Source organism: Sinocyclocheilus grahami, unplaced genomic scaffold (assembly GCF_001515645.1).
Source record: "Sinocyclocheilus grahami isolate Dianchi unplaced genomic scaffold, SAMN03320097.WGS_v1.1 scaffold346.1, whole genome shotgun sequence".
Classification (NCBI taxonomy): Eukaryota; Metazoa; Chordata; class Actinopteri; order Cypriniformes; family Cyprinidae; genus Sinocyclocheilus; species Sinocyclocheilus grahami.
This window is the reverse complement of record NW_015505525.1, coordinates 1,899,333-1,926,927: the sequence shown is the minus strand read 5'-3', so window position 1 is coordinate 1,926,927 and position 27,595 is coordinate 1,899,333. Positions and strand designations below refer to the sequence as shown.

The following is a 27,595-nucleotide window of genomic DNA, read 5'->3' as shown; positions in this document are numbered from 1 at the left end:
AATATGATAAAACAGGCAATATCATGTACTGTAGCAAATTCAATACAAGTTCATTCAAATTCGTTGGTGTGCTGCTCATGCTTATTTATTTATTGATTAGAGAGTTTCCTTCCTAACCTTCTATTGATTGTGAGGAAAGGGGATTTGTGGTTTTGCCAAGCTGTGACGTAAACTAAAAGCTACTGGCTGTTTTCAAACGAGACAAACTCTTCAGTATGTTCCCAACTTACTGTTTCAAAATATGTAAACGCTAGAAAGAAAACTGCACTTGTCAAACCATTTTATATTTTTGTTGTTGACATTTTACATCTGTATTGAATGATTTCATCAATGCGGGACAATGTGGAATTCTTTCTTAAAACAGATGTTTTTGAATTGATCACAAATTTATATTTATTGCCGTCAGTGTCGACAATCGAACCCATCATCTTGGCATTGCTAGCGTGACACTCTATTGTTGAGCTTCAAGGACGCGCATAACTATAAAAAATGCCCCATCAAATGATTACAAATTGTGATATCCTGTGTGTGTTTGTGAGCGAAATAGGAAACAGTTATTCACACACATAGGAATCCCTCTGATATCTCAGTCAGATGATGTTCTTCAAGGCCAGTGTCTCTGTACATCTGGATGATGCTGATATATTCATGTGACACACGCTGCCCCAGTTCATTCAGTCATCTCCTCACTTCAGCCTGTCTGATCGAACCGTTCGCCGTACACCCAAACAACTGTGAACACAAATCTTAAACACACAAAACCCCAGACAACATTTCCTAGGTGGGGGCATTGAGTAGGCTAATGGGTGTTTTGTGCATGCAAATCATTACCTTTAAAGCAAAAGACAAAATAATCTCCTCTTCTCTCCTCTCCTCCTAAATTAGGCCATAACTGAGTGTTGCACACTGCCACATAAGAGCTGTCGCCCCGGAAACCAGAGATGCCCCACAGCACTCTGGGAGTATGACTGTCACACTCACTCAGCACAGCAATTAGGGCCCACACACACACACACGCATACCCAAATTGTAACACACACTTAACATACCTGCATCTATACACAAATATACACAAATGCCAAGAGACCAATCCTGTACAATATTCCACTGTCTGACAGCTTGAAAAGTAAGAGGCAAAACACACACACACACGCACTCGCGCGCACACACCTGAGTCAGTCAGACTGTCGATTGTCTTATAATGATTTTGTGAAGCTAAGGTTGGAAACTTAAAAAGCTGAAGTATGTGTTTGTGTGCATTTTAAGTGCCCCATGGGTTTGGACTGGAAGGTTTCCATGGTTACCCGTTGAGGGAGATATAACTGCGCGATATAACTTGTGTGTGTTTGTACATGTGTCAGTTGTGTTTTGTGTGTGTGCTTGTATTTCTATAGGGTGTAATAATCATGAAATATGACAGAGATGTCATGTGGTGGTCATCCGTGTGTGTGTGTGTGTGTGCGTGTGTTCCTGCCAAACAGGATTTGTCAGAACTGTCTTTTCCTCAGTTTTTTTTTTTGTGCCAGAATTCGTTCTGCTCTGTATTTTCAGCCTTACATGTACATACGACCTACATAAGAATTACATTTGAACAACAGCATGTGTTCCTGCTCTTTGGGGAGCCCGCATTTTGAGTCTTTCAGCTTGATTGAGATTGTTGAGTAAAAGTATCTTTTTTCTTTCACTTGATGAAAATGGTATTTTAGGGCTCATTAATTTTTATCGTACATATTGAACGAGTACATACGGTTCATATTCCTAATGTCAGACTGATATTGATTGAACTGCACTAATAGCCTTGCTTTTTCTGTCTGCATGTATCGTTCTCTCTTTCTCTCTCAGGTGTAACAACCGAACTCAGTGTGCAGTCGTCGCTGGCCCTGATGTTTTTCCTGACCCGTGTCCTGGGACGTACAAATACCTTGAGATTCAGTACGAGTGTGTGCCATACAGTAAGTTCTCACACACATACAGATTTAAATTAAGCTTTGTTCAGTATTGCTATTGCTATTGCTCATACTTAGGGATTTGAACTAACTTCTAACTTTTAAGTATTAAACTTTGGTGTATAATTCATTTTTTTGTGCTACAGGCTATAGACATGAATTATATGTAAAATTGTGTAGCTTGTTGAGAAGAGGTGTGCTATTACTTCTAAAAGATCCATGAATGCGTCAGACTTAAATGAATATTCTGGGTTTAATACAAGTTAATACAATCGACAGCATTTGTGGCATAGTGTTGCCATAGTGTTACCACAGAAATGATTTGCCCTCAAGGCTGTAGTGAAATAAAATGCATTTTTTTTAAGATTTACAAGCAGAAATGTAAAGCTTATAATTTAATGAAAGCACCTGCCTCAATTCTTTTTATGTGTATTCTTTGACCAGCAAAGTTTTTTTTTTTTTTTTCATTTTTATGGCTGTTAGGTTTTTAAAGAAAGTGAAAAATAAAAAATAAAGTTTTAAAATGGGATAAAACATTGTTTATGCCCTGTGGCTATACATTTAAAACAGTCAGTATTTCAACATTTACAAATGGATCACATTCACTTCCATTGTACTGCAAGTTCTTTGCTATAACCCAGATTTTTTTTGTTTTGTTTAAAAAAAAAAGCTAAATCAAGTTATAATTTGTATAATGTTACCCTTTCAGCATTTCTTTTTAAATTAAGGCATTACTACTTATTAAACTTTTCACTAATGTAGTAAATATGTACAGTGGGGCAAAAAAGTATTTAGTCAGCCACCAATTGTGTTGATTACCACAGAAAATGATTTAGCTTTGTCACTTGTTTTTCTTTTAAATAGCATAAATTGCGGTTATAGAAAGACAGAAGATTCAATTTTTTACATTAATTATTCAGTAAAAGCCTGTTAATTATTTGAATTGTTCTTTGTGAGGCAGAAATACTTTTCTTGGTAGATGAAAGTTATGCCTTACTGATGTAACTCCATTGTGATTTCTGTAAACATTTTTTTACAGAAAGTTACGTCATGTCCCTTTCTGGTATTATTGCACGTATGGTGTGATATTTGCCAGGTTTACTGGCTTTACTGAGGTTAAGCCATCATGACAAATTGGTTGAAATATTGGATATAACTTTAGCCAGATGGCCAGTACACGAGTCCCATGCCAACACATATAATGTGTGGCTGTACTTCAGTCTTTTTTTTTTTTGCCTGGCCCTCAGTACTTTGTAAGTGCCTTATTGTACCTGCAGTTTTTGGTGTTCTTTCGGTGCTTTTTTTAAAGAAACTGTGGTAATAGACTTTAATAATGAACATTACACCTCAAATAATATCGATAGAGCTTAAACATTCAAGGCAGGGGCATTTTCTGAAATTTGGCCCTCTCAAGTACAGAAAAACAAGTGCACTCACATCTACTCAGACAAAGAGCCTCAAGAGCCTAATGACTCCATTAGTTCAGGTCACTGTCAAATTAGCATTGCAGTGATTGCTACCTGGCACCTCATTCAGATCTGTCACCAAATATGAACTTGTACCTGACAGAAAAATGCATATGAATGTACTTCTGTTGCATTTATCCGCTGTTGTCCGACCTCGTCCCTTGCCATGACTCACGGGAAAAAAGCCTGTCAATCATCCGAGGGTTGAGCGATGTGGTTTCAAGTTCTCACGGTTTCTGTGGGGTTGGTGTTCCAGTCTGGGGTGGCCATGGCAACGGTGATGATAAATCAGTATCGTATGACTGCGGCACCGGCAGCAGGAAAAGCCTGAATACACTTACACACTTTGTCTCTCCTACACATTCACATACACACTCATACTGATTCACAAATGGGTGGAATAGCAGAGACATGGTGGAATTTCTTGAACAGAGCTAAATGACACAAAGGACAGACAGGCAGGATGCACACACGGTTCTTTTTGACCTTTTGACCATAAATCATCCTGCGCATACGGGTCATGAAGTGTGTGTGAGTGCTCATAAGTGCATACATGTGTGTTTGTGACCATCTGGTCAAAAAAGGCCTAAAACATTTTTTCCACAGGCCCACTAATTAGTGGGGAGGTCCATCATATGTACGGACATGCACACAAACAGTCTCACATGCACACACACAGGCAGGTAATTTAATTAGTTCAGTCTTAGAAACCCATGGGAACATGTTCCAAATGTTTTCTTGAGGTTTTTCTGGCTTTCTCTTCTCCCCTGTGATGGAGGAGATGGCAGAACTCCAGTCAACCTTTCTGCTTTGGCCTCAATATGGGACGACTGTTTTACCTACACTCTAAAAAACTTCACCTCATATATTGTTGATATTCAGTACCTACTCCTTAGATCTGTGTGATTAACTACTGTCTTTATGGAGCGAATAAAGTAGGTTGTATTGTATTGCACAAATGTTCGTATTGCACTACATGTTACTGTTTTTGCACTACTCATAATGGCAGATATAGTGCAGAAGTATGTGAAATGTTTTTGGCACTATCTTATCTGTTTAAAATTCTTTGCCAGCCCAGCATAGCAACACTGGCTCAGCCAATAGCGTGAATTTGGGGAGGGGCTATCTGTTTGACTGACCAATGACTGACTGGGGGTGTTTTGGAAACCTGTTTGAAAACAATCAGTATTTTTGCAGTTCTGTTTGATGCATGAAATGGAAATAAATGCATATTATTGATATTTTTGTGCACAATTTATCTGTGCATGCATTTAATTTTTCCTTTTTTTGATGCAAGCTTGCATTCAGATCTGCTACCATCTAATCAACAAACGATGGAAAGAACTATGTCCCTGACCTACATTTTTTTTATTTAATTTTTTGATAATCTGTTTCAAACTGTTTTAAACATAGAGTAGAAATATGTAGCATCACCCACATCGGCCTGTCAGTTGTGATGGATAGGGTACTAGTGGAGGAAGTCGTAACCTCCCAGTGGGCCTAGATGCATCACTTCTTTATACACTATAACTGACAGCCAATGACTATCTGTTATTGATCCTTTTACAATGTGACTGAAACTCGACTAGGTGTGTGTGTGGGAGACAGAATTGCTTCTAAATCAGATCTCCTGGAACCTCATTCACACACACACTCACACAGTCTCTCTCTTGTGTGGTGGCTTATTTATTGAGTGATGCATTAACAGTTCATCCTCATGCATATTTCATAGAGAAGTACACACACACACACACACACACTCACACACACAAAGAAACATAAATTGTAGTAACGGTGTAGATTGTATATATTTTTCAAGGCAAGTCAAGCTCTTAGTGTCATTGCATGATTACAATGAAATTATTTTAGTATAATTTCATTGTAATCATGCAATGACACTAAGAGCTTGACCACTGCTGTCCACTGCTGGTTGCATAATATTTAAAATAAGTATAAAAGTGTATGTAAATAGAAATTTTTGCAAAGGTAGAAACATACAAAATTGTTATTAAAACGGCGGTAAATTAAAGTGAGAAACAGATCATTTGAACTATGTAATTTTCACATTACTATCGTCACAAATGTAACTGCAAAAATACTAGTTGTTTTCAAACTTTTTTTTGCCCCTGACTCACAATGATATTGTGTCAGGCTACAATTTTTAATATAAAAATGAAAAAGTTCAGCTTTAAAATGGGTGTAAAACCAAATTGGAGTTAACCATATATCTTATACGAAATAAGTGAATAAATAATGGTACACATTAAATCTGTGTCTTTTATCCATTAGTCAAGAAGGCTGGCCAAGAAAGCTGGTCTGTATCACAATACTCAAGGAACATGAACAATTTTTGTGAAACAAACCCTATTTCTTTCTCTTTTTTGTATTCTGTCTCAGGTTTGTTTTTATAGATTCATTTTTCTGGTTAATAGTCTAATATCACACTATATTTGTTTTCAAAAATTATGATCACTTTGTTAATGGAATTTCTAGAATACAAATGAAGCACATTTTACTACTTTCACAAGATTGGGTTAAGACACGACGTGCATTACATGCATATGGAATTGAATTACTGTGAAGTATTTAATATTGCATCATTAATCTGTTGTTTCTTTCGCTCTCTTTCTCTCTTCTTCCACCCTTTTGTGAATGCAGAAGTGGAACAGAGAGGTAGGTCCATTACTTCCATTACTTTAATGTAATTTAAGTGTGTAATTCACTGTCAGGCTATTATGGGGTTATTTGATACTAATGACAGATTGGCGATCAGTAGCTCATAATGGTTTATATTAAGAATGCGGAGGAGAAACTTGATCTCAGACCAAGGCTTTACTCCCTGAATTAGACCTCTATTTCTCACTGTCTCCTCTCTCTTGATCTGTCTCAGTGTATCTGGTGGTTTACCATGTATCAGATGAACAGGGAGGTGTTGCCACTGTTTAAAACTTAAGCTGCCGATTGTGCTGACCACAAGAAGCGGCAGTGTGAAACTGATGTCTTGCAATGTTTTGTCTCTTGAATGGCCTGGGGGCAATCTAGACCATCAGACCTTAACATAATAACTTAATTTTCTGCATAGCTAGAGATGACGCATGAACAGTTATCAAATTTATCAAATGGCGAGAACACTCAAATTGTGAATTGGCATTTTGAAATTGGAGCTTTTTGTGTCAGTTTGCCTTGATTTGAAATAGAATGACATGCATATTAAAAAGCAAATTTTAAATTGACAATAACAGAAAAATAGCAGTAAATTTTTACTGTGTATTCAGTTAGGAGCCTCTCAAGGTTTTTCTCCAATACCAAAACACAGTCACCACAGGCTTCTTGTTTGTAATTTTTGAAACATATTTTTTTCTGTAAAGCTGCTTTGAAAAGAAATGCATTGTAAAATGCACCATACAGATGAACATGAATTGAATGCTTGAGTATGAATTTAGAAATCAGAATGGCAAAAATAAAAGGATGTATAGGCTACCAAAACATTTGAAAGTAAAAAGTAATGAAAAATAAAAAAATGAATAAACACAAATATACTTGAGTTTATCAAAGGCCAAGAAAAGTTCCGGAATGAAGTCATATTGTGGAAAATTAATGCATCTAAAACAATAAAAGGAAACATCCAGTAACTGTTAAAATACCAGACACACTTCCCATGAGGATGTCCCTCATTCTGGGAACGGAATGGTGGGAAAGGGCCGATACTGTGGCAGGCATTCCGTGTGACTGTTTGTGCGCTCACTTCTCTGTTTGTGTGTGACCATGTAAGTCTATCTGCATGGTTTGCAGGAGTATCATTATAAATCAAAGAGAATGAAAACACACACACACACACACACACACACACACACAGAGGGTTTAATCACAAGACTGTACATTTGTAAGATATGCATGACAGGCCTGCTGTAGGGATGGTGGCTAACCCTGACTTTAAGCCAGTCTCAACTGTGTTTATTGGTCATTGATTTTTCACAGTGCTTCAAATTGTAATTTGAATTACTCCCAGAAATTTTCCCAGGGTTAGAAAATACTGTTACTGTTTTTGCCAGCAATGTATTGTGGGTAAGTTCATGCAATAGAATGTTAGTATTACAAGCTGTAATTCTGGAGGACAAATTAAAGTTGATTTGCACAAGGCTTAACAGTTGATTATTTTCGTCTTCACATTTAATGTACCAGGAATAATAGGGTGATGATTCTTAACCACCCCCCCACATATATGTTCGCACCGTGTGAATTTTCCTCAGGATTAGAGAAGTCGGTGAGGCAGATTTTCAGAACCTCCTAAGGGATTCTGCAGGAGTCACAAACTATAAATCGGGTTACTAGTCATCAGATATGATTTAATAGATGTCTCTCTCTCTCTCAGGCTCAAAGCATGTAGCTTTCTGATAACTTTGGTTGCAGACCATTGCAGTTGTTAGTGTGCAATATGGATAAATGACATACAAGAGTGTTTACAATAGAGAAAAGAAGAAATCTTTTTTAAAAATCTAGTTAAAAAAATGCACATGCCAAGTCCTTAGAAATGCTCTTTCTATTCATGTTGGTTTTATGTAGTTTTGTGTCATGTGATATAACTATCGAGTAAAAAAAAGCTTATAGCTTCGGAATATTCAGTATTTTCCGAAAAAATTCAATATATTCCAATCTAAAAAGTACAAATGTTTACAAATATCATGAATTATTCATTCATACATATGACTGGAAAGTCACACCACATGACATTTTACAGTCTGATCTAATCTTGCCTTGTTATAAAAAGGTAAAATTAAGAAACATATTGGCTTTGACAGTCGTGAGTCTGCATGGACCCTTTTTTTGTTGCATATTTCTGCTTGTTGGTTGCACCACATGATGTTTTTTGGTTGCACCACATGACTTTGATTTAGTGAACATTTTTTCAAAGACATCATAAAAGATTACTTCAAAGTACTTAATAAGGACTTCTTTCTAGTATTTTCTTTCTTTTAAATAGACTTTTCTTCATTACATCAGGGCAATTGTATTACCCTGACATTTTTGGCTTTGTGGCCTCAAAATGGATTTTAATTCAGAAATTAAAACGTGATTCTCATAATAGAGAGTACAAAAGGCCATTGTATGTGTGAACTGCAATATATGTATTTTTCCAACTAATAACAATTTTTATAACTGTATATGACTAATAGATAAGAGAAAAAATGTATTGAATTATATTTTTAAAAATCACTGCAATTCACTCCCTCTTCCTCTTTCAGTCTTTCTCTGTCCAGGTGTATTGAGAGGTGTGTACCAGAGTGAACACCTCTTTGAGTCAGACCACCAGTCTGGATCATGGTGTAAAGACCCCCTACAGTCATCTAACAAGATCTACTATATGCCCTGGACTCCATACCGCACAGATACACTGACTGAGTACTCATCTAAGGAGGACTTTATTGCAGGTCGACCCACCACGACATACAAACTACCCCATCGTGTGGACGGCACCGGGTTTGTGGTGTATGATGGTGCACTTTTCTTCAACAAGGAGCGTACACGCAACATTGTTAAATTCGACCTGCGAACTCGTATTAAGAGTGGTGAGGCGATTATTGCTAACGCTAACTACCACGACACCTCGCCATATCGCTGGGGTGGGAAATCTGACATCGATTTGGCAGTGGATGAAAATGGACTGTGGGTAATCTATGCCACTGAACAGAACAATGGACGAATTGTGGTGAGTCAGCTCAACCCATACACACTACGAGTGGAGGGATCATGGGATACGTCATACGATAAGCGATCGGCCTCAAATGCCTTTATGATCTGCGGAATCCTGTACGTAGTGAAGAGCGTTTACGAAGATGACGATAATGAAGCGTTGGGGAATAAAATTGACTACATGTACAACACAGAGAAGAGCCGTGAAACACACCTCAGCTTTCCATTCCCAAATTCCTACCAATATATCGCAGCTGTGGACTACAATCCTCGAGACAATTTGCTGTACGTGTGGAACAACTACCATGTTGTCATATATTCTCTCGACTTCGGGAACAATGACAACAGATTGGGCTTTGGTGAGTTTCCCTTTAATTCAAGTACATTTTGTCTAATGTGTTATTTTTAATCCACTTGTAACTGAGCCACATATAGCATTTAAAGGGTTAGTTCACCCAAAAATGAAAATTGGCTTGTGTTTTACTCACCCTCGAAGCGTCCTAGGTGTATATGACTTTCTTCTTTCAGACAAATCCAGTCGGAGTTATATTAAAAATTGTCCTGGCTATTCCAAGCTCTATCATTGCAGTCAGCGGGTGTTGCAGTTGAACAGTCCACAAGTTGTCAAATAAAGCTAGCGCACTCATAATAAAACGTGCCTCACACAGATCCGGGGGGTAAATAAAGGCCTTCTGTAGTGAATCCATGCATAAGAAAAATATCCATATTTTTGTAAGAAAAATATCCATATTTCAAACGTAATAAACGCTTTTGCGAGCGTGCGCGCGCCTCTGAGATATGCTAGTCTCGCGAGTTTGTTTATCGGAGCAAAGGAAGCAAAGTTTCCTTACTTTAGCAAAGGAAAACCAGTCTCCTCTTGGCTTATATCGAAATCCTCCGACATTTTTCTTTGCAAATCTTCGGTTTGTTCTTCTAATTCGTGACCGGCATTTTGTTTTGTTGTCTCTCCGCATTCGTCACTAATCAAGCAACGCCGACGTGCTACAACATCCGCCGGAACGGCTTCCGCATATGACAGTTGGTGGAAGAGATATAAAAGTGTTTATTACATTTGAAATATGGATATTTTTCTTACAAAAACACATGGATTCACTACAGAAGACCTTTATTCACCCCCCCGGAGCTGTGTGAAGCACGTTTTATTATGAATGCGCGCGCTTTATTTGACGACTTGTGGACTGTTCAACTGCAACACCCGCTGACTGCAATGATAGAGCTTGGAATAGCCAGGACAATTTTTAATATACCTCCGACTGGATTCGTCTGAAAGAAGAAAGTCATATACACCTAGGATGCTTCGAGGGTGAGTAAAACACAAGCCAATTTTCATTTTTGGGTGAACTAACTCTTTAATAACATTTAAAAATTATTTTACATTTGTGAAAGTATTTTGTGATCTTAGATGTTTTTACACCTAATTTGTTTGAGCACTCCAAGCTTTTTCAGGATGATTTGATTGTTTTGTACAATGTCGCCTTTTACTTCACTTAGAACAGCTTTGAGATCAAGTGAAGCTGGTTCCCTTTCTGGTGACAACAGCCTTAGTTATTGATGCTTGTGTTGATTGCTTGGATTAATATGGTTTCATTACTGTAGCCACAGCCACTGTACAGTAATTAGTTTAAACTGACACACTTAGCTACCAGACTTTAATGTTTAAAGACTATATATAAAAACAAAAAGGTGTTTAAATGAACAATTAACATTAAATTAAATTAACATTAAAATGATTTATTCTCAATGAATTCATGATAAATTACCAGAAATTGTAAAAGCATGATAAAAGTAGTCCATATATTTTGTGTGCTATAGTATATCTCATGTCTTTGGAAGTACTACAATAGTTTTTGTGGAACAGGATCAGACCAAAACTTACACTATGATGTTCCCTTCCAGTGACTTGTTTAATCAAGAACTGCTGCAACCACTGAATCTGCTGACTTTTAAATGTGTGAACAGGACCAGTGAGCATATAGTTCTGTTGAGCAGTTTGTTTTTAGAGAACCAACTGATCTACATTAGTTCAATGTCCAGACTGATCATTTGTTCACCAAACAGACTGATTCATTTGTAAGAGCTTACCAAAGGCAAATACACTTGGAAAATAGACCTTGTGCTATGTTCCAAGTATTACTTAAGATACTTGGAATATAGCACAAGGTCTACTTTTGTTGTGATTTTTTTCATCATTTTTTATTTTATTTTTGGGTGGCAAGGGTGAGTAAATAATGAAGGATTTTTTATTTTTTTTTGAGTGAGCTGCCACTCTAAGTATGTGCCCACAGAGTCAGAGTTTAAGTATTGTACTACTCTGTGATTGTCAGTTACAAATCTACTTTGAAGAAGTAAACTGGCAGAGTTAGAAAGCCCTGTCATTTTCGCTCACTCATACAAGTATTCATATCAATGATAAAAGAGACCTTCCGGATTTTTCCCCTGACATACATTTTCAGAGAATGTTATTGTATAGGTTATCACAGTCCATTAGTCAGGTTGTTTTTCACTTTGTTTTATTCCTTCTTCACATTTAGAGTTCAGGCACACTACTTATGCTGTATTGTATTGCAATTTTAGTCAGCTTGCCAGCTCAGCTGAAATGCAGCTGAATTAATCATTATCTACAGTGTAAACTAACAGTTATTATCTCCAGCATCTACTGACATCCCCATTAGAACAGAGCAGAGTGTATCTCTTTGCTCTTAACTGGGTCCAAATTGAGCATATTGTATGAGATTTGCTTAATAAATTGTGAATAGATTCTCACATGCACTGCCAGTTTATTACAGAACAGCTCACACAACAAGCAAATACTAAATACAACTAATAAAATTTTTATCTCTGAATAATTATGTTTCTAAACCCACACACTGATTTGTGTACTTCATTTTCAAAACAAATCTCAAAAAGTGTAAATAGCTTCTTTTTTATATAGACCTCATTTGCAGGTGCAATATATGTAGGTGCTTGTTAATGACCCTGCCTGCATTAATTTTCTTTATTAACCTACTCCACATCAAAGATCTTGTAAAGCTTGAGTTAGAGCAGGAGTGTTAGCCACCTAAACTAATGCAGATCAGACGCTGTCTAGTGATCATATCAAAGAGAATATTGCTATAACAACACCATCTTTGTGTAGTTCAGCTTTTAATTACATTTTATCTTGGTTTAATTAGTTTTTCATTTTGTCTGCATGTCAGCTTTGAACGAGAAAAACAACTACATTCTGTCAATACAGCAGAGGAGAGAATGGTCTGGAAATAGAGGCTTGGTGCAAGACTTAACTCATTTAGAACGGCACGATTCTAAATATCTTAATAGATTAACAATCATGATTATTTGCTTAAAGTAGAGATCACGATTCTAAAGAAAAATGTTTCTTTCTGACAAAATGTTTCTAATAAAAAATGCAATAAACAAGTTAGAAGTACAGGTATGTGAATGAAAATATGGAAACATGTCCATATCAAAAACATACATTTAAATGACATTTTCTAGACCGTCTTAAAGAAAAACATAAACACTTGGAAAAAGACAAATTAACATTATTGATGTTTCAAAATTGGTTTTTGTATGTAGAACATTCACAACTTATATGGACTGCACCACTGTCACATGGGTGTTTTAATTGATATCTTTTGACCCCTATTTTTTGTTTGTTGCCACAAAATTGGAGTGCCTTACCAAATGTATTCTTAGCCATTAATTCCCAACAAATACTATAGTTACTAGAGTTATTGTTACTACAATGAAACTGTAGTAACTTGGTATTATCGTAAGTCCCTGTTGTAGCATGTTGGTTCACTCTGCAGTCATTGTGTCAATGCCCCAGGGCAGCTATTTTCAAGTCACGCAAGCACACCTCCAATATACTGAAAAGCGAAAAGAATTAAATGTCAAAAACTATGTGCCATTTCAATAACATATGTCAGTTTAACAATAAAAAACTGACAGCAATTTTTAAATCAGCCTGCAAAAAATGTTTTTTTTAGGTTTGCACAACTCAATGACAATAAGCCAATTACATATTTTTATTGAAAGTCAGGACTTTTTCTACAGCCGCCATATTGAGAACTTTGGTTTAAGTAGATTTTTAAAATGTCTACCTCTCTTTGATGCAGAATGCATGCAGAATTCATTTCTTATGGTTTCACTTTTAATTTGAAGTTAGTATTATTAATAATTACTAGTTAGTATTATTAAGTCTGCACAAAAAATAAAATGAAAATCTACACTGAAAAAAATAACTATTTGAATTTAAAACTATAATTTTCATGTGCAAGTCAGAGTGCTAGCATATTGAGTACTACAGTTTTATTAGCTGATATACAGTAGTTTCATCAACTATAAATAGATGATTGGCCTAAGTTTTGTATGTGTGCTGCATGTTCCTGAACAAAGTATGTTTCTCTTGGAAGAGTTTAAGTGCTTGAGAAAGCTCTGGCATTCAGGTCAGCTGGGAGGACATTGAAGGATTCAGATCTACAGGAACAGTAAAGAGAGAAGATGAAAAGATTGAAAGAGATTAGATTTGCCCAGTTATGTGCTTTCCTTTCCTCTTTGTATCTCTGACTTTCTCTTGCTACTTCTCGGTTTCTTTTTCTTTTTATTGATCTCTCATTGTCACTCTTGGGTGCAAATTCAAGCTTTTGCGCTACTTTTTTGGCCCAATATTTCAGCACGAAAACCTGCAGCTTATTCGCTATGCACATAATTCAGATTAACCAGCCACAAAATGCACTGGCTAATGGGCCCGATAACACCAACACAAAACAAAAATACTGTCTGATTTTCACATGTGATTTGCCAGTTCAGACCAATGGTTGAAAAGGAAGTCAAAGGGTATTTGTTCAGATTTTTATATTCACTATGGTGTTTACTAAAAAACTAAACACGAGTAAGAAAGTCTGTTTACGCATTCGTCCTCTGCTATCCACTGTCGCTCAGCACAATTGTATGTGAGCACCACCAAATCATAGATTTTAATTAACAGCAAGTGACTAAAAGCGTGAATCTTTTTGGGAGGCCGTCTTTATTTTGAAAAAGAAATGAAAAATAATTCATAAAAAATCTGATGAATTGATGGCACGTGAATTAACAGACATTCTTTCAAAGAAAATGTTTATCATAAATAATTTTTGCACTGAAAATTCATCTTGTTGTACACAGGCCGTTCTGATATTAACACCAATGAACAGTAAAGTGATTTGTGTGTACATTTCCTATTAATCATGGTAGGAGTAACTCATCATAATGGAGAAGAGTGTTATAACTGGGCATATCAAGCATATAATCAACATTTTTAAAGAGCCAATTCAGGTGACTGGATCAAAGTGGTGGAGTAATGCTGTACATTCCCAGTAAAGTATGCAGATTGCAATAGTCTGCTGCAACCTCCACAGTGTTGCAATATGGGGAATTGTGGCTTGCAAATTGTTAGCGTTCATTATTATTATCTTGATTTGCACAGTTCTATTGGTGAATATGGTGCTCAAACAATACAGAACTTATTATTGTATATACAGAAATTCTTAGTAAATTTCGACCATTTATTTTCATCTTTTCTCTCAAATACACCACTGTTCATCCAAAGATCACAGACACCCACTCTGAGCCATAGAAAAAATAGCTTTAAAGGCTGATAGAAATGAAATTAGTTCCGCTCTGTTAAGCGTGCTCACACTGAGGAAATAAAAAACATGCACACATGTGTTTCACATGTAAAACTCACCATCTCTCACTTAAACACATCTTGAAGTCTTACTGGTGATAGCAGTTTAATCTGCTTTACTTTAAAGCGCGTTCTCAACTCTCTCGCTCTCATACCCAGAATCCTCTTCCTCCAGGTTTGCTTTAAAGTCTGATGCTAATGTAATATGTTTGGATTGGCAGTGCTCCTTTAGTGGAGTGAAGACTTCTGTTCTCTGCATTTATTAAATGAGAGAATGTCTGACATACGGTTAAAACTCTCTCAATTGGCAATTACAGCTCAGCACAGAGGGAAAACTTTATTTAAACCGATCTGCAGGAACAAGAATGCACCTGGATCTGCCAGCAGGGAGTTTTAACACACAGATCAATCAGTAATGGAGTGATGTTCGCACTCACACTTGTATGCACATACTTCAGAGCTCAAAACCATTCTCACATTAACACACACACATACAGTATACACGCACACAGGGTGCAAAATTAACTTAATACTACACCTACGAATAGTGGGAGAGTTGGAAACATTAAACATCTCCATAAACGCTCCATAAATATTTCTTACTCAAGTGCTACTGTATTTTGCATATAGTTTATTTTCATAAACATAATTATAAAGTATTTATTAGATAATGTAATTGAATTATTATATCTTTGCCTGTATGAGAGTAGGACAACATTGTCTTTCCTTGAAAAATTGTGACAAACAGCACAGATCATTGAGTCACTCACAGCATCAGACACAAGCTGGTGGTCTCGTAGTGATACTGTCACAAACTGCGAGGACACATCATTATTTTGTTTGTCATATTTTTGTTTTGATGGAAATGCAAGGGGGAAAACAAATTAGTTTTCAAAAAGGGGTCCTCAGCAAACCTCCAATGAGACCTTAAGATGACTTAAAAATGTCAAATAAACCATGGCAACTAACATATAAAATATATATTTTATTTCTTATTAATTATTAATATTTATTAATTTTATTTTAATTCACCCCCTTAACAACTGCTTTTTTTCCCCTTGGAAAAAAACCTGGATATATGAGCTAGCCTAATTTTTAAAGTGTTATTTCCAAAAGTGGAAAAATCATGTAAATTAATAAAATCTTACGTATAACTAAATGGCCATTATTATAACAACAAAATACATTTTAGCCATGCCAATGTCTAAAATATTTTATTATGTAGAAGGCTTTTAAATCCTTTTCCTTTATACTTATCCAGGATGTTTGATTATTGCTGTGGACAATGGGAGGCCTTGGAGTCAAAACAATTGAGAACCAGCGCTTCAGGCTTTGTAGATAAAACCTTTAATTGTGAACTTTCCACTGAAGACAAAGTAATTAAAAGATGTTCTTTACTGGACTTGAATAGCATTGATTTGAATAGCTCACATCATTTACATCAGTGAGGGTTAGGTTCTTTAAAGCGATCATTCTTACTGATGTCCTGTTTGTCAGTAAATCGTTATTTGGAGTTAGATCTTTTCACTGAATCAGTTGAACCGTTTCACAAAACAAGTCTAAAGAATTTGTTCCTGAATCAGTTTGAGCAGTTCTCATAGCTCAATGAACCAATAACCATTTCATTTGGACATGTCTGTCTTGTGAGTTACTGACTCATTGAACTTAGAAGCGAGTATTTGAAGTGTTTTGAAGATTTGATTGATGGGGCAAAATGCTACTTTAATAGCTGAATTATGAAAATGTTATGAATAAAATACACTGCAAATATATCTGAGACTTGACTGTAAGAAAATGTTATCAGCACACATATGCAAGAGAGTTGTTTTTAATAAAAAGCATTTTATTAAAATGTTTTATTCAGCCAAGATCTAAATACAAATCATATTTTGGTTTTTAAATGACTTTTTGTTTTATATGAGCTGAATCATGGCTGCAACAAACTGAACAGGGACATACGAAACATTGTTACTTATAAAACAAAATAAAAAACTGTAATCATCTACACATGGATTTATTGGAACATTTTTGTGCATGTATTATCCTACACCATAATGTCAGGGACCACATAGTGACATGAAAGAAGCAAACAAACTGTTTGAAAGGATCGATTCATTTAAATCAAAATGTCTTATGTTGCAGTTCCTTAGACAGTCACTGAGTTTATTTAGCAACACCCATTTTTACTCAGTTGCTGTTTGGCAAGTGTTAATTTTAACCTTTCTCGCACATATACTTACACACGTGTATACACACGCACACACACACACACACACACACACATACACACACACGTTTACACAGACTGCTGACCTAGAGCATCTCACCATGTAGATCTGAGAGGATAAGAGTGCGGATTACAGCGGTAACCCCACCAAGGGGACTTACATTGCTATTACCATACTGCTGATAACAGGAGGAAGAGGAGAGAAGACTGGGCTTACATTTTCCCTCTTTTTTTGTGCTTTTTGCATCTTTATGGTTACAAATTCTCTCTTTTTTATTCTTTGTTTCTGAACTCACTCTTTTTAAGACCTGTATCTCTTTGATAAACAGTGGACACAAAAAGTGTTTGGACACTGAAGTCACTGCATTATTTACAAAATATTTGCATACAAATTATTCTAGACCTTTTCTGAAAACTAATGTCACTGAGCCATTTTTACAATTACGTTTAACCAATTGGTGTCAGTGACAACCACAATGCATCCAAATATTTTTGTGAAATATTTTGTCTTACATCTAAGGAACATATCTGTTATTTTATAGTTTGAAACAGTGACAGATACACTACCGTTTAAAAGTTTGGGGTTGGTAAGATTTGTTTTTGAAAAGTCTGTCATGCTCACAAAGGCTGCATTTACTTACAGTAATCCAAATACCGTAAAACAGTAATATCGTAAAATATTATTACAATTTAAAATAATTGTTTTATGTTTTACTATATATTAAAATGTAGTCCAGTTTTGTGCCCTGAAAGCATTTTATAGGAGTGCAATGACTCAACCCAGAACCATAGTTCCAATTTACATTCACAAAGAATATCACCATCTTGTGTGGATGGAACTACAACTTCCAACCTGTGGTTAAAAGCACAGTTTCTCATTAGTATGAAGTAGACTTTAGTAGTTCATGCTCTTCAGCAAAATAACAATGCTATCATGCATTGCATTCTAAATTCTTCATCCCATTTGAAAATATTTTTTATTCTATACATTTTTATCATATCAACAATGAGCACCATTTTTGAAGAGTTCAAAAATGCATAAATATGTAAAGGAACCCTGTATTATGATGTAAGAGGAAACAAAAATAGTTAAGTAGTCCTCAAATGCCATGTTAATTACAGCAGCATCTCTGAGATATTACATTGTGGAGAAAGCTTCTAAACGAACGAGCCGCATGTTTTTGGGAGTAAAGTGTACTCCACTTACATACTGCATGTTAATGTGATTTAACAAAATGAAAGGTTTTCTATTGTTTATGTAAATAAACTATGTAACAGTTATGAACTCTTTTGTTGTGCTTTCACTTTGTTTAGTCATCTGGTCTGTTAGTTCTTCTGTGCCCTCGTTTAGTTCATTGTTTCATTAGTGCTCATTAGTTAATTCCCATCACCTGTTTGTCATCAGCTTCCAGCCTTATTTAAGTTCACTCTTTGGTTCTAGTCTTGGTCTGGTATTACATTAGAATTGGTGTGTGTCAACCACTCGTCTATGTAGATTATCTTCTTCGTGGACACTATTAAACTACTTGTTGAATTAATCTTTGTTTTCGTGTGCCTTCCTTCACCTGAGCGTGACAGAATACTGGAACACCAAAAAGTATAGCGGCTTGTAATCCCTCATTTATTTATTTATTTATTTTTGAGAGAGAGAGTTTTGTTTTGTTTTTCGTTCATGGACTTCCCGGAATTCCTCTTCCTCCTGCTGGAGCGGGGGAAAGATCTCTCGGGGACCATACAAGACTGTTCCTGGACATAGCTCACTATCTATCTGGATGGCGCGCGATCTGGGTGCTGGTGCGCTGCGGATCGCCGCTCACAGTGGACGTCATGGACAACGACACCAGCCCCACTCCGGACCGAGAGCCCAGCCCACCATCACCCCGCTGCGTGGAGCCAAAGCTTGAGCCCACCGCAGACGGAGAGCCAGAGCCCGCCGCGACCGAGCCATCGCCAGAGAGAGCGACAGAGTGGAGCACTAGTTAGTTAGGGTTAAGGTTAGCCAGAGCCTCAATCGACGTCTGACCAGGTTTAAGTGCCGTTAATGTTGTGCGTGATGGTGGATAAAGTAAGAGCGTGGGTGCACGGAGGAAAGTCCCGCCCACTGCACTACCGCTGAGGCAGGACTTGGGAGATTTAATTGACTTTTTTTCTGAGTTACCCAGTCTTCTGTCATCTTCCTGTCCTGATACGGCCATGGAGGCCGTGAATGAACTGTCTGTCTGTTTTGAACTGTCTATCTGCCCTGAACTATATGCCTGGACTATAATGACCGTTCCCCTGTTGCTGGCACTCACGGTGCTGGAAGTGGCTTTATGGTGTGTCTGGGCAGCACACACTGTCCCTAAGCCCCCTGAGCATCCTGAACTCCCACCCAGCCTCCCTCTCCCACCACCTCTACACCAGTCCTCACCATCGCCTCCGCTGTCTCCTGGCAGCCCCTCAGCCCACCATCTGTGTGGTGGGATCGCCGCGGGTCTGCCAGTCTCCATCGGCGTCGTGGCTGGAGGATCCCTTGTCTCCGCCTCCAGCCTCTGAGTCCTGGACTCCGCCTCGGCCCTTCAACCCAGCGGCTCCACCATGGCTCCTAGCTCCCTCCTCTCCGCTGTGGCCCGTCAGTCCACCAGCTCTGCCGGGCTCCCTCATCCCTCCGCCTTGGTCAGTCATCGACCATCCACTGCCTTGGGACTCCACTCCTCCGGCTGCGCCTTGTCCCTCCATCCCTCCGGCTCTGTCAGGCTCCTCCTTCCCTCTGGCTCCACCTTGGACTTCTTGTTGCTCCGGCTCCACCGCGGCCTGAGCCATCTGCTCCGCCTTGGCCCTCCGGATCCTCCCCGTGGCCCTGGCACATCTCCGCCTCGGGCTCCACCACCACCACCACCGCTGTTGGTTGGCCCCCTCAGGCTGTCAGCCCTTCATCCACCATGGCTCCTCCCTCCGTCGGCTCCACCGTGGGCCACCGTCGTGGCTGTGGCCTGGGTTCCGCCTGGCTCCTCCTGCTCCAAGTCCCTCTTGACCTCACCCTGGCTCCTCCCTCCATCTCTTCCTCCATGGATTCTCTTGTCTCTTCTGTGGCTCCTCCCACCGTCAAAGCCAGCCCTTCTCTTACTCCTTGTCCCCCTCCAAAACCCCCGCCCTCCCTCCACCGCTGGTTCTTCTATGGCATGAGGTTACGCCTTCCGGGAGGGTCGCAAACTGTAACAGTTATGAACTCTTTTGTTGTGTTTTCACTTTTAGTTATCTGGGGGCTGTTTCATAAAACAACTTTACCAAACAAGCCAGGCTTATTTCAGCTATTCTGACTAATTTTGAACAATCAACTGACAATAAGTCAAACTAACTGAAATAAACCTGGCTTATTTGATAAACTTGTTTTGTGAAGCAGGCCCCAGGTCTGTTTAGTTATTCTGTGCCCTCATTTAGTTCATTGTTTCATTAGTGCTCATTAGTTATTCCCATCACCTGTTTGTCATCAGCTTCCTGCCTTATTTAAGCTCACTCTTTGGTTCTAGTCTTGGTCCGGTATTACGTTAGAATTGGTGTGTGTCAACCCCTCGTCTATGTGGATTATCTTCTTCCTGGATACTATTAAACTACTTGTTGAATTAATCTTCATCTTCGTGTGCCTTCCTCGACACGACCATGACAAACTGACATTAATTGTGATCTAGAATTGCTTGTGATCGAGAAACCTGCATGTAATGTGATTAATAACAGTCCTATATTTGAACCAATGTGGTTCACAATGTGAATAAACAGTGTGAACATTTACTACAATTTCGGGAAACAGGAATGACTAGTTAATTTCTCTATCAATGTGTTTTACTAAAGTGGTTAAGCAGTGTGTATCATTGTGGGAAACACACCCCTGATTTGGTGCTCAAAAAACTTTTTGAAAACGGGTAATATTTTTGTGGAAACTGATTTTTTTCCTATTTTTTAATAAATAAAAAGTCAAGAAGATCCATTTATTTGAAATAGAAATCTTTTGTAAAATTAACAGTTCAGTGCACCCTTGCTGACTTTTGCCTCAAACTCCTAGGTAGGATCAGGGATGTAGAATATGGTCATGCAGAATATGTGCTTTATAAGTAATAACAAGCAGCTAATATGTTAATAATAGGGATGCTAATAAGCAACTAGTTAAGAATGAGAATTGGTCCCTATACTAAAGTGTAAATTTTTTTTTATATGTGACACTGGACCACAAACCAGTCTTAAGTGTCAATTTTTCAAAATGGAGATTTATACATCATCTGAAAGCTGAATAAATAAGTTTTACATTGATGTATGGTTTGTTAGGATAGGACAATATTTGGTCGAGACACAACTATTTGAATATCTGGAATCTGAGGGTGCAAAAAAAATCTAAATATTGAGAAAATCGCCTTTAAAGTTATCCAAATGAAGTCCTTAGCAATACATATTACTAATCAAAAATTAAGTTTTGATTATATAGAAAATTTACAAACTATCTTCATGGAACAGAACATGATCTTTACTTAATATCCTAATGATTTTTGACATAAAAAAGAAAATTCTATCTCTAAAGATCATGTTCCATGAAGATATTTTGTAAATTTCCTACCGTAAATTTATCAAAACTTAATTTTTGTTTAGTAATATACATTGCTAAGAATCTCATTTGGACAACTTTAAATGCGATTAGATTTTTTTGCACCCTCAGATTTCTAGATTTTCAAATAGTTGTATCTCGGCCAAATATTGTCCTATCCTAACAAACCATACATCAATGGAAAGCTTATTTATTCAGCTGTTTTACAAAAAAAATTTACCCTTATGACTGATTTTGTGTTCCAGGGTCACATATAGTGCAAAGACGTTCATACATTTTAAGTCTGACGAAAATGGAACTACTATAACACACTGTTTTATCTCGCTATTCTTTCTTAAATTAGATGTATGGAAATTTTACTAGGTTTTAAAACTCAAAACTTGCAGCACAAAACTTGCACCAATCACTGATTGCGGGGTTGCCATGACGCTGTATTCTGACTGGTCCTGATCAGCAAGGTGACATTGTTTCCTGTCTCTGTGTGGGCTGAGGCATATTTAACAGGACTGTGTGCGTTGAGCAGCCCTAAAAGATTTGCCGTTCCAGTCACACCTGAAAGTATGACCAAACATCAAATGACCCGATTTCCAAGAAGCCAGTTGTCGGAAATAGATGTCCAATTGTATATTGCCTTCACTTTCATGTTAGTCTACAGGAAGAGATGGGCTTAACAGACCACGCTGGGAAGCCCACTCTGAAGTCGCGCTGCCTTTAAAAGTGTTTGGAGTAATAGAGGATAAATGACCTTTACCCTCAAGGAGTGAGTCAGCCATCTTTCCACCGATGTAGAGAATAGAATACTTCCTTTGATCGGCCGCCAATCAAAGCACCCTCTTCCGTTGGAAAACACGCACGTTGCCCTCTATCTGTACCCCTATTGTGTCTGAGTGGGCTGTATCACGGAGATGACAATCTAGAGACATGGAGGGCACGGCAGACAGGCGGTCATCGGCAAGAAAGGAGCGATGGAGAGATTTGGAAGGTGGATGAAAGAGCTGGTTTGTCATTTAATGGCTTCTGTGAGAAAAATGAAGGGAGGGTGCCATGCCTGTCTGTGAGCGTGTGTGTGAACGATTAGTCACTGTAGAATGCTCTGCTGCTTTCCGAGTCTTGCCTCAGTAGCTCCTCACACAGACAGTTACAGAAATAGAAACAGGAAGTGCTTTCATTTCACTCAGCGGCCCTTTAAAATCACAGTCAGATTTGCCGCACAGAGGGAGGTGGGGGAGAGAGCGAAGAGAAAAGAGGGCAGGAAAAGTGATGAGAGGAGATGTGAGGGAATATTTGGATCAGTGCATCTCTATAATAAGCCAGCGCTGTCTGGTGGGATATAGTCTAAGAAAGAGGAACTATCTTTCGTTCTGAACTGCTAACGAGGGCTCACACTGCCTTATGATTGCACAGCTTTGTTAGTGCACATTTTCAGGTATAATTTATGCACCGACAAGTACATCATGTGCTAAATCTATTAGAGCAGGGTCAGTGGTGGATCTGCAATGTAGGTAGTACTGCGGGGATGTTCCCATTCAGTCAGTCACGTTCTACGTTACGTCAGTGACTGACGAATTGGGATCTCGCCCGAGAGCCCAATCACCTTCGAGTGTAAACTAAACAAGCCAATGACAGTTGGCGTGCGTGTTTCGCCACGCACACCCCGCCCCGCAGCGCGGGTATAAAAGGAGAGCGCGTGCAAACGCACATCAGCTTTTCGCTTCGGAGCCGAGCCTTCTCAGGACGAATCTTACGGCGCGTCAGCGGGGGTTGCCATTCAGGGGTGCTCATCTTTGGTGTGCTGCAGCTGCCATTCTGCGGTCTCGCCGCGACCTCCCCTGGGCGCTTCAGCCCTGACTCATTCAGTCATCCCTGAAACAGCAGAGATGCCTTGCAAGAGACAGAGATAGAAGATGTCTCTTTTTTAGCAGCATTCTTTGGGCAAATGTCTGTGCTTAAACAGCAGCTGTACAAAATTTTTATTTGTAATGTTTAAAAATATGCATGTGAAATGTAAATAAATGTGTTTTAGTGTTGTTAATGGATATGTAATTGATAGATACATCGCATTTTAATGTATATTAAAATAATATATGATATATAATATTAAATATATTATACTATGAATAATTATTCATATTACATATACATACAATTTTTATTATAGAATAAGTACTTATATAATATTTATTATTTAATAGAATTATATAACAAATAATCGTTGTTATATTTTTGATAATATATTTTTTTAATACTTATCTATCTATCTATCTATTTAAAAATATGAAAATTGTAAAATGTATTGTAAATTGTGATTTTAATTGATAAATACTTGACAGCTACATGGCATTTTTTATTTGATGTATAATATATAATTAAATATATAAAATTAACACACACACACACATATGTATTTATTTTTGAAATAAAAGAGTGTAGAACAGAATAACAGTTTTGGCTGTGTATTACAAAATCTCACGTTCATTTGTATTGTAAGTATTAAATATCTCTCTCTCTTTCTTCCAGATCCTCCTTCTTCAGTCTTGCTTCCTGATGCTCTTCCTCCAGTACGCAGCTCCACGACTCCTCCACGCCCATATACGGGCACGCTCCGCCCCTCTCTCACTACTTCCACGACAACCACCATGGCTCCGCCTCGCCGCCATAACAACATCCTCCCAGAAGCCCTGACACGGTCGCCTCCCTCCCTGCAGACTCCAGTCGCTGTTGACTATTGTGCCCCACGTCTCACTGCTGAAATCTCCTGGCCACGGACACACCAGGGACAGGTTGCTAAGCAACCATGCCCACCTGGCACCATAGGTTAGTAAGAGAGTGATTAATCTATTATTAGGGGCAGTGTGTGCATAGAGGTTTATTTTGTTTAATGTGTATTGAATACATCAGCGCTTAGGCTTAGCTATGTGTGTGTGTGTGTGTGTGTGTTCTGACTCATTCAGTCATCCCTGAAACAGCAGAGATGCCTAGCAAGAGACAGAGATAGAAGATGTCTCTTTTTTAGCAGCATTCTTTGGGCAAATGTCTGTGCTTAAACAGCAGCTGTACAAAATTTTTATTTGTAATGTTTAAAAACATGCATGTGAAATGTAAATAAATGTGTTTTAGTGTTGTTAATGGATATGTAATTGATAGATACATCGCATTTTAATGTATATTAAAATAATATATGATATATAATATTAAATATATTATACTATGAATAATTATTCATATTACATATACATACAATTTTTATTATAGAATAAGTACTTATATAATATTTATTATTTAATAGAATTATATAACAAATAATCGTTGTTATATTTTTGATAATATATATTTTTAATACTTATCTATCTATCTATCTATTTAAAAATATGAAAATTGTAAAATGTATTGTAAATTGTGATTTTAATTGATAAATACTTGACAGCTACATGGCATTTTTTATTTGATGTATAATATATAATTAAATATATAAAATTAACACACACACACACATATGTATTTATTTTTGAAATAAAAGAGTGTAGAACAGAATAACAGTTTTGGCTGTGTATTACAAAATCTCACGTTCATTTGTATTGTAAGTATTAAATATCTCTCTCTCTTTCTTCCAGATCCTCCTTCTTCAGTCTTGCTTCCTGATGCTCTTCCTCCAGTACGCAGCTCCACGACTCCTCCACGCCCATATACGGGCACGCTCCGCCCCTCTCTCACTACTTCCACGACAACCACCATGGCTCCGCCTCGCCGCCATAACAACATCCTCCCAGAAGCCCTGACACGGTCGCCTCCATCCCTGCAGACTCCAGTCACTGTTGACTATTGCGCCCCACGTCTCACTGCTGAAATCTCCTGGCCACGGACACACCAGGGACAGGTTGCTAAGCAACCATGCCCACCTGGCACCATAGGTTAGTAAGAGAGTGATTAATCTATTATTAGGGGCAGTGTGTGCATAGAGGTTTATTTTGTTTAATGTGTATTGAATACATCAGCGCTTAGGCTTAGCTATGTGTGTGTGTGTGTGTGTGTGTGTGTGTGTGTGTATTGTGCTCTTGGAAAGATCTGATACACTTCAACACCGCAGCAAGGCTCCTGATAAAATGAATGAAAGAATTAATTTGTAATTCTAGCCTGTAATTAATTTATCATCCCAGTGTTTAGAGCTAAACTCATCATTAGTAAATCTTTATAATTATGTTCAACAATAGGAATTACCACAGTACAAATAATTACGGTCACACTTTATTTTAAGGTCCAATTCTCGCCATTAATAAACCATTAACTACAACTTTTGCCTCAATAAACTACTAATTTGCTGCTTATTAATAGTTAGTAGGGTAGCTGTTAGGTTTAGGTATTGGGTAGGATTAGGGATGCAGAATATGTTCATGCAGAATATGTGCTTTATAAATACTAATAAAACAGCCAATATGTTAATAATAGGCATGCAAATAAGCAGTTTGTTAATAGTGAGAATTGGTCCCTATACTAAGGTGTTACCATAATTACATAGTCAACCTTTACAATTACAAGTTTTAATAACCTTAAATAAAGTTGCCCTTAAAAGTATATGGACACTTAAGGTGCAATTAAATATGTCAGAATATCTTGTTTGACAAAATACCAAATCAAAGTGTCATTTATTATTAGAAAGATAAATATTCCAAAATATTTGCAAAACATTTCACAATGAAGGGGCAGGTCACCCAAAAATTATGTAATCATTTACCCACCCTAATGTCATTCCAAACCTGTATGACTTTCTTTTTTTCTCTGGAATATTTAAAAAAAAGAAATTTTGCAAAATATTTTTATGCTTTTTATGTCCATAAAAAGCATACATTTTTTAATGAAGTTTTATGAAAAAGTTTTATGAAGCCAAAATGTGACCAAAAATCATAAATCATAAAAGGACCATAATAGTGGCCATTTTTTAATACACCTGAGCATGAATGAGATTTACAGTATATGCTGCATTGTAGGATAAGATTAAAACTTAATGTACATAGACTTTTGGTATGTTCCTCACACAAAGTTCCTCACACAAATACAGTGTACACATCAAATGGACCACATTTATGGTGACACTGATCACTGTTAGTATATAATGACAGAATAACCTTTTTTGGGTCTTAAGTTTGTCTTAAGTATGACAAATACTTGTTCAAGCCACTGTATATGGTCATAAACTTGTAAAAGTTATGAGCGGTATATATTTACCTCTGTGTATGTTGAGTTCATCTTTAAAAAAACCTCTTTCCTGTTACTGAGGTTAGCTTGTTCAGGTGTTCTGTCAGTGCCACCTCATTATGTGGGCAGCTGCCAGCTGTGGATTGACACATTATGTTTCGCTTGTAAATCTCTTGCCCTGCTTATGTGTGTGATTGGTTTGACAGCAATTGCAAGGCCATGTTTCTCTCAGTATGGATGCACATATGCCTGAGCGAATGTGTGTGTGTGCTTTGTGCTGTGTTCATGTTTTCCTATATTATTATTTTTCAGGTGTAGCCACGTTTAATTGTTTGCTTGGCTACTGGGATCCGAAGGGACCAGATCTGAGCAACTGCACCTCACCGTGGACCAATCACATCACTCAAAGAGTGAGTAAAAACACGGCACCATGGGAAATATGCTAATGGCGTATCAGCCCATTTAAAAAATTGAGTAGAGAGCGATATGCCTTTGGCAAATATTCTTAAAGCATAATTTGGCCTGAAGGTTTTTTTAACAGAAGGCACAAAAGCTTATCACAAAGAGCAGCCCGTAGCGAAACAGCTTAGAGGAAATTTAGTGTACAACAAAATGAGCCAGAAATTCAACTGTCAAGATCAGCCACAATTTATTTCACTTTGTGGCAAAATTACAGCAGAGCAGCCAAAAGTGTCGTGCAACAGCGCACGTGTGTGTAAAGTGTGATGATGACTGAAGCTTAACGGTAATGTGAAATGGTTTCCTTTGTACTACAGAGAGCAAATCAGAAAATAGGGAGAATCACAAATCTAT

At 37.6% G+C, this 27,595-nt stretch overlaps 1 protein-coding gene across 4 annotated transcripts in view; it reads left to right on the top strand.

The window, feature by feature from the left end:
- Positions 1-27,595, top strand: part of adgrl3.1 (adhesion G protein-coupled receptor L3.1) — an 89,365-nt gene that overhangs the window by 10,681 nt on the left and 51,089 nt on the right. For all 4 annotated transcript variants that reach the window (XM_016229052.1, XM_016229053.1, XM_016229051.1 and 1 more), the window contains exons 2-6: positions 1,843-1,952; positions 6,071-6,085; positions 8,656-9,462; positions 24,110-24,406; positions 27,095-27,192. In XM_016229052.1, the coding sequence (XP_016084538.1) occupies positions 1,843-1,952; positions 6,071-6,085; positions 8,656-9,462; positions 24,110-24,406; positions 27,095-27,192 (1,327 nt within the window). The remainder of the gene's footprint in view (positions 1-1,842; positions 1,953-6,070; positions 6,086-8,655; positions 9,463-24,109; positions 24,407-27,094; positions 27,193-27,595) is intronic.